Source organism: Lissotriton vulgaris, chromosome 3_1 (genome assembly GCF_964263255.1).
Source record: "Lissotriton vulgaris chromosome 3_1, aLisVul1.2, whole genome shotgun sequence".
Classification (NCBI taxonomy): domain Eukaryota; kingdom Metazoa; phylum Chordata; class Amphibia; order Caudata; family Salamandridae; genus Lissotriton; species Lissotriton vulgaris.
In genome coordinates, this window is record NC_141689.1 from 130,432,262 (window position 1) to 130,447,323 (window position 15,062).

Here is a 15,062-nt window from a genome sequence, read left to right on the forward strand (position 1 = left end):
GTGACCTACTGGACAACAGTGTAGGCCGTAAGGCAGCGACAGGGCCGGACTGGCCATAGCGGGCACCGGGCAATCCCCCGGTGCGCCGCACGGGTGGGGGCCAGTTTTGGGCCCCTGGGGGCCATTTTTGTTGCGGGCTGTTTTTGCAGCATAGCTGCAAAATCGGCCCTCTACCAAAATCGGCCAAAAACCGGCCCGGCACAGAGCTCGGCGGCACCTTCAACCCCCCCGAGTGGTGATGGGGGGGGGACCAAGCACTTTGACAGGGCTGGTTGTGGTTCCCAGTCCGGCCCTGGACAGCAATCAGCAAGGGCCCACAGACAGGTGTCGTTGGAATGCTATGCACAGAGTTGCTGCCATCAGATCGAAGGGAGTATAAGGATATCAAATATGACATGTACTCTGCCATTGTGTGATCAAGACTCAGTTCCACATGTGTGACTTACTTTTCCGCAGTTGAGGCCGAAGACACTGGTCCGGGCATGCAAACTGCTCTTCAGCCAGCTCCTCCTGGGAGTCTAACACACAATGTGGAAATGGCATGTGGTGATGATTTGTGGCTCAAGGTGGTCCGAGCACCAGAGGTGTGCAAATGTGCCGCCTGCGAAAATGTTGTGTCCTGCTAGCCAGGGCTGGATTGATTTGGTGTGTGGCCTGCTGGACCGCAGTGTAGACTGGAGTACGTCAACAAAACAGGAATAATCGGGGCCTGTGTCGCGGGCCTCGGGCTTGGAGCTTGCGCTGGCACGTGGTGAGTTCTCCTTGACACAAGCCGGTGTCAGGAAGCATGCAGGGAGGCATGGGTTCGCAGGGGCGTGCAAGGCAGTTCTGGTGACCAGCGGCCTGGGGTGCAGCAGTGCACATGATCGTAAGCACCAGAGTTCACAGCGTCTTCCTTGTGGCTGGGTGAGAGGCACCGCCCTGGCAGACACGTTGGCAATTCTGGAAGAGAACCACACCTAGAGCAATGTTTTTTTTATTCACACCCCTATCCTGGCTTGGCGGACGCCCGGCCAGCCCATTCCACTCAGGCTTACAGCGGGGGACGTAACAAGCTACTCTTCCACGATCGACCCCAGTGGCTGAGATCACATGGATGCGGCCACTGTCCAGTACACTCCAAACACCATCATAGTATGTCGCCTTTGAAATGTCCGTGGTCTGCATGCTCAGGTCTGTCCGGCACAACCACGCAACACTTGGCATTGTGCATATTCCCATTCATGGGCGACTTTCCCCCTTGGCAAACGCCTGGTTCCCACATTCTGATATTTTGTGGCTGAGGTGCCATGCCGTTGCTGGCTTATTTACATGGCTAGCCCTGGTTGCCACAGTAAGTTGTGTTGTTATGTCTGGTATGTGAGAATGTTCGTTGTCATGTTGTATGTGATTTTGTAGGTTGTGTATTCCAATGGATGTGAGTTGTTTGTTGGTATAGTTGAGGTGTGTTGTGTGTTCACTTGTTACTTACTGATGAGCAGTAGATATCCATAGGTGCCAGCCTTAGAGCGCTGGTTGGTGATGGACTGCCGGGAGATGTGGGAATCACGCACACAGCCTGGGTAGTTGCCGACGACATTGGTGAGGAGTCCCCAGTGGTCCTCTATTGCCTGCACATTGATGAAATGCGTGGGTTTTCTGTTGTGGTAATTGTGTGCAGTGTCGTCAGGGGGCACAAATAGGACATGTGTGCTGACGATTGCCCCCAAAATGTACAAGAATCCATGTCAGTTGATAAACAGTCAGATCAAGTTATGGTGTGTGGTCCTTGCTTGGTCTCCAGCTGTTCGTGCGCATTGTGGGGGACATATGGGTTCTGGGGTACCAAGCTGAAGCTGGCATCCAAGACAGATGTGAAGGACTTGGATGGGGCTGGCTGTGAGGCTCCTCTGACTCTGGTGGTTGTTGTTTGGGAGGAACCAGGGCCCAATAGGCTCAGCACAGCCAGCAGCTGTTTCTGAGGTGGAATGTTGGTTGTCCGCTGTGTTGGTACCATCAGCATGTGGGTAATGGTGTTCAGGATGTGGAGGATGGTTGTCCTATTGTGCATGTAGTGGCCAATGGCATTGTCTGGTGTTAGGTCTATGAGGCTGGTGCCTTTCCTGAAAGTCTGCAGGCTTTGTCTGCACTGCCTCTGTGGAGGTCCGGGGGGGGGGGGGGGGGGACGGGGCAGTCCTGGGAGTGGTGGCGGTGGGTGTTGTGCCCTGTTGGGGCTCCAAGCTGCATGGTCAGTGGCACGATGGCATCTGTAGTTCTTCAGGTGTGGCTGTGTGCTGGCCTCCCTTTGATGGTGCAAGTTATCTACCGACTTTGCACCAGGTTAGAGCAGGTGTTAGTTTCCTGCTGTTACCCCACCTTATTGCCTGTTTTGTGATCTTATTGCAAATCTCGCTGGTCGTTGTGAATGTTGTGTAGTGGCGTTGTTGCTGCTTTTTGCTCAGGAACGCCTACGCTGCATCGCATCAGCGTTAGTTACTGGGGACATACATAGCAATGTTTTTTGCATCTGCTATTGCAGGTAAACTGGCGAAATGGGCTGTTGACACCAGCTTGTGAATGGTGCAATATATTTATCGCAACTTTGGCTGCAATAACGTGCTGTTAACTCTGCAATGGCTCCTTGAGAATATGCCCCTTTGTTTGCCTTTATTGGCCCATTTCTTAGCTGTCCGGAGCATCAGAGATACGCAACGGTAATGGTAGATGTTAAGTCTCAGAGGTTAGAGTTGGTATTTATGAAATCAATCAACACAAAAGCCACTATCTGTGTGATGGGTTAAGATTCTGAAGGGAAGGGATACCCTCTAAATGAATCACTGAAAATGGCACACAGTTGACATCCTTGGTAATGCTAAATTTTTTGGATAACCTTGGTATTAAATGCACATATACCTCACTCTACAACCACCCAGAGCAATGGCCAGTCGAGGAACGTATTTGTTTGGTTAAATGCTCTATGGAGATGGCTAATAGAGTTGGTATTGACATGTGAAAGTAATCAAAGATATGTTGTGGGAATATCGCACTACTGTGAATTCTGGTACTGGAAAAACACTTTTTGAGTTGATTAGGGGCAGACAGCCAGGAGCTAAGTTATTTCCACTGTGGATGTTTGAGAGTGATTGCAATTTGATGGGAAAAACAGAACTTCTTCTAAAGTTCAGAGTCTGAGTAAAATCAATGATTGGGTGAAGGTAAAACCTGGGGTATACTGCATTTAAAGTAAAGGAAGTTGGAGGCAGTTGGGTTCAACTGGAAAACACACAGACACGGAATCTCAGGAGGGTGGCTTTGTTTCAGAAGGATGGGCAAGGTATTGTCCCATTGTCTAAGAAGGAGGAGGAAGGTTATGGCTGGTCCATGATGGATGACGATAAGTTTGTTAGACCCCAATCGAGTTGCGTAAGGAGGTTAATGAATGCGAAAGTTAGTGGTGGAGAAGAGGTATTTGTCAGAGCAGGTCCCCTGCCTGCTGGGGTGATTACGTTTTTAGCTAGGTAGCTTCCTTTGTTGTTTAATTTGTTCTGTGTGTCTTGGTTGGGACAATACCTCTTTCCAGTTCTGTTTAGAGTTCTAGAGATATGTGTATATTGTATTTGTGTGCATGTTGTACTATGTTATATTGTTAAAACGAAGGGGATACGTTGCATTATTGGTTTACTGTAGTGCTGCTTTTATGTTATAAGCTTTTGTAATATGAGTCCATGGAATCCTGTGGATGTCACAGGCCTTGGGTGTTGTCATTACAGGATTCCATGTCAGTTGAAAACAGTCAGATCAAGTTGTCTGGCATTTTAGACACAGGTTGTTTCTGCCATTAAAATTGGATGAAGACTGAATGGTGTCACTTTGTATTATTACTACACATACTCAAGAACCAACTGTTGTCTTTGCCGATGACCACCATCTTACCCAACAACAGCCGTCTTAATTTCAGAACCTGTACTGTGTGTAATTACCAGCTTCCATACTGGACGCTAGTTAAACTCGCATGATTGTACACTTGATTAAAGTTAACAGACACATGAGACAGCGAAAGACAGCTGGCATGCAAAGCCATTTGCTTGATCCGTGTCAGCAGATATGTGATACAGAATAAGACAGGCACATTTGTGGTCACTGTTGCATGCGACAACAGAAGGACCCCAATATAATTGTAGAACAGATTGCACAAGGGCGAACACTTGCCGCTTCCCAAAAATCACTGTGACCCTCACACAGCAAAAGATGGACCATGACCTATGCAATCCATATACCATTCCTTCGCTCAGTCCTGGTGTCAATTTTCCACACTACCGGTGCCTTAGGCGGCAACCTTTTCCCGCGACCCGGGCAGCTTTTAGGCACTAACCAGGGTCCGCTCCACTGTCAGTTGTCAATATGACATCCCATCCCTGTGGAGAAGTGTGGCTCAAAGATTAGAGCGTCGGACCCTGATGCAGAGGTCTAGTCCTGGACCAGGGTTCAATTCCCCGCCTCGGAGGGTCTTGGGCTCAAAATTCCACGGACCTGATAATTCTCGCCTCAGTGCCTATTCCAATCATGGAGTCCCACTCAGCAAATCTGGGCAATAGCTTGCTTAATCTCCACAATGTCCCCCACAATGCAAAGGATGCCTGGCCTCCACCTTGGGGGTGCCCAGGCGTGGACCCCTCACAGGGAAAGCCAGGATGGGTTCCACAACTTTATTCGTACAAGCGCCTTGAGACCCTTGCGGGTGAGTAGTGTGCTATACAAGTAACAATTTACATCCTTGTCACCACTTTTAAAAAATTGGACTCTAGCTCTTGACACTGGCCAACTGATCAGCTCCCTCAGGATTCTAGAATACCTGGCAATGAATTCCATAGAACTTTATTGCCATGTGCTCTTTACAAGACTGACTTTACAAGACTGCTGTCAAACTACAAATTTGATAGAATCAGGCACTCACGCTAATCAATCAATGAATCAGGTGTTTGTTAAGCGCAACTACTCACCCATAAGGGTCTCAAGGCGCTGGGGGTGGGGTTGCAGTTTCCAATCCATCAAGGAGGGGGTCTGTCGAAGAGCCAGGTTTTGAGGTTTCTTGCAAAGATGGGGAGCAATGTTGTCTGTCTGAGGTGGAGCAGAAAGTTGTTCTGGTCGCGAGGAAAGGAAATGGAGCAGCCTCCTGATCTGGTCTTTCTGGTGTGGGGGACCACGGTGTAGGAGAGCTGGGCTGATTGTAGGGTCCTTCGGGGTATGTGGATTTTGAGTCGGCTGTTCAGGTATGCTGGACCGGTGTCGGGTAGGACCTTGTGAGCGTGGGTTAGCACCTTGAAGGTGACTCTAGCATTGATGGGGAGCCAGTGGAGTCTGTGCAGGTGCTGGGAGATGTGGCACTGTCTTGACAGGTTGAGGACCAGTCTTGAGTCGACGTTTTGAATGTTCTGTAGCTTGCGGGTGAGGTTTTTGTTTATTCCAGCATAGAGTGCGTTGCTGTAGTCGAGTCTGCTGGTGACCAGGGCGTGAGTGATTCATTTGAAGGTCTTACGTAGGAGACGGAGGGTGTCGAAGCAGGAGGACAAGACAGAGTTGATCTGGCAGTCCATTTTGAGCTCTGAGTCCAGAATGATTCACAGGTTGCGTGTGTGGTCCGTGGGGGTGGGCGGGCTTCCAAGGGTGGGGAGGCACGAGGTGTCATTCCAGGCTTCAGGGTTTGGGCCCATGATGAGTACTTCCGTTTTTTTGGTGTTTAGTTGTAGGCAGATGTTTTTCATCCATTTGGCGATTACTTCCATGCTTTCTCAAAAGTTGTGTCTGGCGGTGTTGGGTTCGTTGGATAGGGAGAGGATGCGTTGGGTGTCGTCTCCTTATGACACAATGTTGAGTCTGTAGGTTCTGATGATGGGGGTGAGCGGAGCCATGTAGACGTTGAAGAGCGTAGGGCTGGGGGAGGACCCCAGGGGGACTCCGCAGGTGGTAGGTGTAGGGTCCAAGAGGAAAGGGGGGAGTCTGACCCACTGCCTTCTGCCAGAGAGGAAGGAGCGGATCCAGTTGAGGGTCTTGCCTTGGATCCCTGTGTCGTGGAGTGTGCGTATTAGGGTGCAGTGAGAGACTGTATAAAACGGGCAGAGAGGTCAAGGAGGATGCGGATATCGTCTGTTGCGGAGAGGAGGGCGATCTCCATACTATGTTTTTTTCTGAAGCTGGATTGGGAGGGGTCAAGGATGTTGTGCTCTTTGATAAATGTGGCGAGTGGCTGTTGATGGCTTTCTCGATGACTTTTGCTGGGAACAGGAGCAGGGAGTTGGTTCTGTAGTTTTTGAGGTCAGTGGGGTCCGCCGAGGATTTCTTCAGGAGGGGTTGATCGGTGTGTTTCCAGTCATCGAGGAACAAGGCGGTTGCCAGGGAGTGGTTGATGGTGTGACAGAGCATGGGTGCGTTGGTGTCAGCGGCTCTGTTGAAAATGTGGTGGGGGCCGGGGTCCGTGGAGGCCCTGGAGTGGATTGGCTTCATTGTCTACAGTGTGTTTTCGGTGGTGAGGCTGTCCAGCTGTCAATCGTTGGCTTCAGGGTGTCGGGGTGGTTGGTGGGGATTCAGTGTGTTGGTTGTCTTCGTCAAAGTTGTCGTAGTTGCTCCTGATTTTGTTTCGGAAAAAGGTGCTGAGTTTGTCGCAGAGGTCTTTTGAGGGAGGGATGTCGGTGGCCTGGCTGGTGGGTTGGGCAAACTCTTGATGATGTTGAAGAGTTCCTTGCTGTTGTGTGCATGAGTGGAGATTCTATCTTAAATCTCTTTTTCCCTTCTTTCTCTGATGAGTTGTTGGTGGGCATTGGTGGTGACTCTGAAGTTGTTGGGGGCGTCTGTGGATTTGGTGTTCCTCCAGGCCTTTTCGAGGAGGCAGCAAGTGAGTCTGGACTCTTGAAGTTCGGTGGTAAATCATTAAGCTTTCTTGGTGTGGGTGTTGTTGTTTTTCTTTACGGGGGCTACCGTGTTAGCATTGTCGGAGATCCATTTGTGCAGGGTGCGGGCTGCAATGTTGGGGTTGTCGTTTTCTGTGATGGTTGGGGTGGAGCTGCTGAATGAAGAGGTGAGCTGGTCGTCGGTGATTCTGGTCTAGTTTCTTCTTGGGAGCAAGATGGTGGGTGTTCTGAAGGTGAAGTGGATGCATCAATGGTCAGTCCATGGGAGTTTGGTGGTGTGGCTGAAGATGATGGAGTTTCCTGTTGGGAAGAGGGGGTTGAGAGTGTGTCCTGATGATCCTCGATTGCCTGTGAGGGGATCGGGGAGCCTGGGGAATGCCTCGCCACTTCCAGTAAAGCCAAGTCTCCGCACATCGAGCAGTGACACTCGCAGCAGCAACCACTACGGGGCCATGAAGACGTAGCCTCGGACGGGGATCGGCAAGCGTGGCAGCCACCATGAGAGCCTTGTGGCCGGCGCTGAGGCGCATTTGGTGCCGAGGAGCATGGGGCTCCCTCCATGGAGCCCGGGCCCCGAGATCCCGCCAGAGCCAGACGTTAACACCGCCTGAGGGCCACCTTCTGCTACTTCCACTTCCAGCCGTCTTGCCCTCAGCACAGGGATGCCAAATAACCATGAGGTGATATGAGGACGCTTCATCTTACAGCCACTCCTCTGCTTTTGCCTTTCCATATTACCAGGTACAGGTGTGCAGTTTTGGGGAGGATCTTGACACTACAGCGTAAGGCCCCCCTGCTTCTCTTTGCGGTCTTAACCTGGGGGTGTGCACCGTCCTGGACTGCGTCTCAGGCACCCAGGTGGACTTCCACAGACATTTGGAGTGCAGCCTGAGGGGAGTACCCATGCGACCCACAGACTGTGCCTTCGAAGATGCTCAGCGACTCTGCTGCCCAGTGGCCCCTGAGCATTTGCCCATCTAATTGACTCATTTTTGTTTCGGTGGACATCTAATACCTTTCCCTCCCTGCTCCTGTGGCTGCCCCCTCTGCTCTGCTCCTTTATTCATGGACTTCTTTGCTTGCTTTTCTTTTGACCTGGATGTCATTTTGCTGCTGCTCTCGGCCGCTTCTTTCTCCTGACCCTAGCACACCATCTTGTTTGTTCCCTCGGCCTTCACCCTTCTCCCTCGTTTCCCCCTTGATGATCCTCAAATGTTTCTGATTTGCCTTTGTCCATAACCCAGTATCCCTCCCACCCTCCCTACCCCCGCCCAATTCTATTATTTGTATATATATATGTATATAGAGAGAACTCTAATCACTAGTATATGCTTGTTAGACCTAGTACCATTGGTGTGGGTCTCCCTTCCATTTTTTGCTGTTGCTTCATGTGTTTTGCTGGTGTTAGAAGCTTTGGGCACTGTGCCACTGCTATTCAGTGCCACAGTGCAAGTGTTCCCTATTGTAAATTGATGTATGGATTAGTGATTCCATGTTTGGCTACTTTGGCTTACTTGTCAGACCTTAGTCTAGTGCACTCAGTGTGCCAGGGTGTGTAATCTCAATACTGCTGGCGGGACTGCAGCACTGGTTGTGCCACCCACAGAAGCAGCCTTGTAAAATGTGTCTAAGGTCTGCCATTGCAGAGCCTGCGTGCAGTCTGGTACTATCATGCTGACTGGGCAAGTGCACCCACTTCCCAGTCCCTAAACATTCCCTTTTCTTCATATCAGTCACCCGTATGGTAGGCCCAAGGGCAGGGTGCATCATAAATATATGGTAGGACAAGCCCTGATGTGTGTGGCATGTCCTAATAGTGAATTACAGCCATTTTCGTTTTTCCCTATTGCAAGGCTACCTGCTCTCTATAGGCCAGAATGAGCTGTTAGAATTGTTATATTTTATAATCCTAACAGGCTCAGAGAACATGGTAGAAATTCGAGTTTAGTATACCTGAACTCAGAATAATAAAATACAAGTTTATTTTATTATTCTGTGTTTGCAAATACCACTTTTAGAAATTAGGTATTTGCTTGTCTAACCATTCAAACCTGCCCCTTCTTGTTTGTGTATTCCTATGTCTAGTTTTTGTGAGTGACAGAGCTGTAGTAATTACTTTTATTTGATTTCATTAAAAAATCTTAAAAGCATGGAAAAACACATATTACATAATATTTATCTAAGATAAAAGTCTATAAATGCAAACAAGTAAAAAACATTATCCTTTCATAAACTTTGGTCGCAACGACAATTAAAACAAAGATAATATAATCTATACAAATTGTAAGAAGTGGATTGCAGTTCAATATGAAAAGAGCGATATTTGATGTCAGTGCAGAAAGGGAGTGACCAGACAGTCATATACCTTTGCCATGTGGACTATTATGTTTTTTTGTCCAATTCCTTGGCTGCTATTTTCCAAAAGGTAATGGCTCGACATGACAACTGAATTGACAGTCCACCAAGGCATTGTATCACTGCAGCTCTGCACGACCTAAATTGGTGTTCCCTAAAAATCTCACGGAGGACTATTTTTCGAGGTTCTAATAGCAAAGGACAGATGCATAAAAGGTGTAATAATGGCTCTTCTCCTTGTTCACACAGGTGACATTCATTAGTGGGCAATGTAGACTTCCATTTCGGGGTTAGACCCCAGCTGCAGCAGCGTCAAATAGTGCTTTTTGTAATGCGAGAAGTGTTCAGACAAGTACGGTTGGGGTTTCAGAAACTGATATGATTGAATCACTGCCCATGCATGATTTTTCCTAGCAAAGGCGGATTTGACAATAAATAGCGAAGTTCATTTTATTGCGCTATTTACCATATTTTTTAACCCGGAATAGGATGTTGATGTATGCCATGCCTCTTCAAGATGTAGATCGGCTAGTGATTCTTTTAGGACTGAAACAATAGAGTTTTTTTGCCTCGCTTGCTTTTTGATTTCTTCCCAACAACAGTGGGCTAAAGTGTTGTCATCCGCTTGCCTCATCCGCCAGTAATATTTTGCCATCGCCCCTTGTCTGCCAGGTTTCTGATTTTTCAGCCCGTATTCCAGTTGAACTTGTGCCTGAAAGATGTGCAGAGGAATTAAAAAACAGGCGCTTCAAAAAACTTGATTGGGCTAGATTTAATGCGGCTGCATCTTTTGTATTCATAATTTCCGACCCATATGATATTGACGGTAAAAAATTTACTGCAATTATCTTGAGCAACTGACCTGTTGGACAACCTTTTAGCTCCTTCTGTAAAATTTTGAAAGCATAAAGGAGTTGTTTTGCTTTAGTATGTGAGTGACAGGGCTGGGTAATTCCAGGAGACAGGCTGAGTCACCCAGTGGTGAATAGAGAGATCTGCATCCAGATGGGAGGGAGGAGTTCACCTGAACCTTGAATAGGTCTGTGCCTGCCTTCCACAATGCTGGCTCCACCCCCTGAGGAGCAGCTGATGTCTCTGCCCTGCACACTGAAAGAATGTGAAGGAGTCCTGTAAACAAAGTGCTCCAGGACTGTATTTGCCTTCCACAATGCTGGCTCCACCTCCTGTGGGGCGTCTGATTTGCATGCCCTGCACTGTGAAAAGGAAAAGAGAAGTCTGGTAAACAGAGTGTTTCAGAACTGGTTTGGACTGGGTAAAGGCCCCTCTCCCCTCAGAGAACAAAGGATTTCTGGGTATAAATATTGGGACCCTGATCCAATTAAATTAGATCACTTTGTACTACAAGAAGAAACCTTTACTGGGGAGAGGAACCTGAAGAAACTGAGGAGAGAATATTCCCAAGCGGAAGTCATGTCTCTTTCTCGCTCTCGCACCCACGCTCTTTCTGTTACTCCTTGCTCTCTTTATCTCCATTCCTCCCCTGTAGTTCCCCAGTAGTTCTCTCTCATTCTCGCGCGCTCCCTCACTCTTCCCGTAAAATCCCTCTCGCTAACCTACTTTCCCTTTCAATGCTGAATAGTGAAAAATATAGGCAGTCGCCAGGTGTTTTAACTTATTATGTTTCACTTTCTACGTGCGCACCACTCATGTGTTATTCATTTTTCTCCTCCTACCCCTCTCTCTACGTCTCTTTCTCACTCATGCACCCACGCTCTTTCTGTTACTATTTGCTCTCCCTCCAACTCCACCCTCCAACTCCAACTCCACCCTCCAATGCCAACCTCCAACTCCAAATCCACCCTCCACCTCCACCCTCTAACTCCACCCTCCAACTCTAACTCCACCCTCCAACTCCACCATCCAACTCCACCCTCCAACTCCAACTCCACCCTCCAACTCCACCCTCTAACTCCAACTCCACCCTCCAACGCCAACTCCACCCTCCAAATCCACCCTCCAACTCCAACTCCATCCTCCAACTCCACCCTTCAACTCTACCCTCCAACTCCACCCTCCATCACCCAGGAACACCACCACATCACTCAGGAACACCACCACATCACTCAGGGACACCACCACATCAATCAGGGGCACCACCACATCACTCAGGGGCACCACCACATCACTCGGGGACACCACCACATCACTCAGGGCCACAAACACATCATTCAGGGACACCACCGCATCACTCTGGTACACCACCACATCACTCTGGGACACCACCACATCACTATAAACCACCACCACATCACTCAGCCCAACCACATCATCACTCAGCACCACAACAGCACTGTCCTTGCTTGCTACCAATAAGCATTGCCATAGTCAATAGGACACGCATTAGGAAATTGTAAGCTATTGGCTTTGTGAATAACAATGCTATTAATTTATATCTTTTCAAAGCCAACACATATTAAAAAAAATAATAATTTCCAATACCAATAGCTCACACTTTCCTAATGTGAGACCTATTGCATTGCAAATGCTTGTTTGCTCTTTCTAAGCGTATTGCATTCTGCAACACACATAGTAAGACCAAATCGCCATTGTTGATTGTTTAGGTGCAGGAAGATGTCCCTTGCGGCACATAAACAATCGCCGCTGCTGCGCAGGCTCCCTTGCGTCAGGGTGCCTGAGCTGGCACTAGGCTGCATTTTTAGTGCCAGTGCTAGGGGAAACACAGCGGTGCGCCGTATGCTTGTGATTCTGGGCAAATCCCTGCCTTTTAAAAATATCAGAGCGCGGAGTTGCCAAATTTGGCATAACACCGCGCCCCAACATTGTTTTGTAAATATGCTGCAAAGTCTCTCTAAATCTTCACCCTGATGTATAGCTCTGGAAGTGAAAGCAGTATAGTTTATTTCAAGAAGTTTAAACCTATACGTTTTTGTTTTGTTGACTTCAATATTTCAATATTGTTATGGACAGAGCTTACACTGCATGGTTCTACATGTGGGAGTTGGGTGTTTCACTGAAGACGAAGGGCTTTGTTTTAAGTAGGGTGGAGATGGAAAACCTGGCAAAAAATAGGTCCATTTTTAACACAACCACGCATTGTTTTTTTTTTAATTTCTGGAAATATAAAATACGACCCTGTGGCAAGTATTGCTTTTATCACTTACTGCTAAGTCCTCGAAGGACCTATTGTCACCAGTTGTTTGGTACACCTGTAAAATCCAGATGTGTTTCACAGCAGGCTGCCATTAATTGTGCCCAGGGGTGCTTGGTGAGAGGGAGGATACTGCATTCTTAGTATGAAACAATGATGCTTACGGGTCAAGAATGCATGGAGTCAAGGGTTTTTAACACTGCTATTGCCATCGGTTCATTTTGAAGACTTCCTGCCGGAAGGGTGATTGAAGCAATGGCCTGTGTAGCAAGTGTGTAACAGGTGGATAAGGAGAATGTTAGATCACGTGACGTCATACTTACGAAAACACGGAATTTAAGGGCGAGGTGCTGTTCCTGTTGTCATAGACCTGCTGGGCCACCACCTCCGGCACCTGGGAGATAATCTGTCCGGCATCAGGCTGGAAGTCAAATGTCACAATCTTCTTTATAGTTCTGTCTCTTGCGAAGGCCATGATTTTATAGAAGTAGCCATGTCCCAGCTTTTCAGCTCTGTGCAGCCAATTGTCGTCCTCTGAAGTAGGAGGCGAGGCTGTGATTATCTCCCCTTCCGCTGTGGAGGCACACCAGAGCCTGCCGTCGGGGCTGAACGACATCCAGCGGCTCAGCCCCCTCCACCCGCTGCCTTTGCCGATGGTCTGGCTTGCTTTAAGCCATTCTTCATCTGGACTCGTGGGAGGACTATTCTTCACAAATTTGTCATCGGTCACCGCATGCAGCATCCCCTCGGGGTCAAAGAAGAGCGCGTGGAATGTATCCCACCCTCTGGAGCCAATTTTGGTAGCTTTTGTGAACAACCAGGCCACATTCTCATTGGTTGGGGGAGGACCCTTGTAAAATTCACCGTCATGAGTGACGCCATAAAGCGTGCCATTGGGGTGGAAGAAGAGATGCTTGAACCTTTCCCAGTCGGTTTTCCCCAAGCGCTTTGCATTGGCCTCAAACCAGTTCTTGGATGAACTTGTAGGCATGTCACCCATATATATCTCAGAGCCTTTCACGACATATAGTTTGCCTTCTGGACTGAAGACTGCATGGCTTGGGTCGCTCAGATTCCCCATTTTAAGAGCTCTGGTGTTGTAATCGTCGAGGTAAGCGGCTGGAGGCAGACACGCCCTGCAGGTGCCGTCAGTGTCCACACTGAACAAAATCAAATCTGAAAAAGAGTCGAAAAATAGTGTTAGTTGCACCTGATATTTGTTCTCAAAAAGATACCAAGGTGCCACAATATACTATTTACAATGTTGTGTCATAGACGTCAGTTGGAGATCACCAGGGGTAGCAGCTGCAGCTACTGCCCATGGCTTACCCTTTGGTACTTCTGAAACTGCTCTGGCAACCATAGCGATACAAAAGGGGATGATGGACGGAGCGTTTGAGCGAATCATAGGCTACAGCGCTCCCTTGTGTCTTTCAAGCAGTGCAGTACTCTATGAGAAGCACATTTAATCACACAAAGAACTGCAATACTGGAAAAGGCATCATACGACGCACCGATCTACATGCAATATTAAGACCGTTATTATTATGGGTCAGGTTGTGGATCACCCCTGAGTTAACTGAATACAAAAATGGATTGGTTGAAGTTTTGAAACTAGACACGAGTAATAAGATTCTTTGGTTTAAACATGTTAAAATCTGGTTAACAAAATTGGGTTTATCCCATTTTTGGAGCCAGGCAGAATCCTTGACTGTGTCCTCAAAGAAAATAGTCAAACTTTCTTTTTGGGCCCTTGTGAGCCATGATGCTGTATATGATGCTGTATATGTTGGAGCACATGGCCCCATAACTGAAAATGTTTTAATGCTAACAAATGTAGCCCAGTTTGAAATGTTTCTTGATGAGATCCAGCCACCATTGGCGAAAACCCTGTATTTAAAGTATAGGTACGGTACATTAAGAACCCGGGAAACCGAGTCAAAATGGGGGAAAACTAGTAATGACAAATGTACCTTATGCACAAACAATGTAAGAGAAGACATTTTTCACATTCTGTTTTTCTGTTCAAGCTATGTAGAAACAAGAAGGAAATGGATAGTGCCATTGTGCCGTAATATCGGAACTAATTCGCATAAGGAAGCTGGAAGAATATTAATTACGGAAACTAGTCAAGCAATAGTGTTTGGCATCAGTAGATTTCTCTTGGCAGTAAAATTTATTAGACAAAAACTCTCTCTGCCATTTTAAGTGTCTGGCTGTTATAACTCAATTTAATGTTTTTTTAACCTTGTACAAATTTTAAATAATCTTTTAACTATATTTATTGATGTGTGTTTCAAGCCCATACTCATGATTTAGCTGAGAAGAGTTATGGTTAGTATTTGGTCATGCACTAGCACTTTTTCTGACTGCATATTTTTGTACATTGTCGATAATAATGTGGTCATGTATATTATGTATTTTGTATATCTTTTATGGTGCAATTGCAACGAAATAAAGATTATTGAATTGATTGAATTGGAAAAGGCATCTATATCGGTTGTTATTTCTCCCTGACATATTAGAGAATCAACACCTGGCCCAGAGGATTGTCACCTTAGATGTTGTATATATGTCAATTTTTCAAAGAACTTGACGATATCACAGTTCTTGGAAAGATACGGTCTGGCAACAACAGTGTTAAACTACAGACATGACAATGATTTTGCAAAAACAGGGAAACATGGCGATGT

At 47.4% G+C, this 15,062-nt stretch overlaps 1 protein-coding gene across 1 annotated transcript in view; it reads right to left on the reverse strand.

The window, feature by feature from the left end:
- LOC147726076 (uncharacterized) overlaps positions 1–15,062 on the reverse strand; it is a 108,885-nt gene that overhangs the window by 77,573 nt on the left and 16,250 nt on the right. The window contains exon 3 of the mRNA XM_086963410.1: positions 12,693–13,545. Coding sequence (XP_086819536.1) covers positions 12,693–13,545 — 853 coding nt within the window. The remainder of the gene's footprint in view (positions 1–12,692; positions 13,546–15,062) is intronic.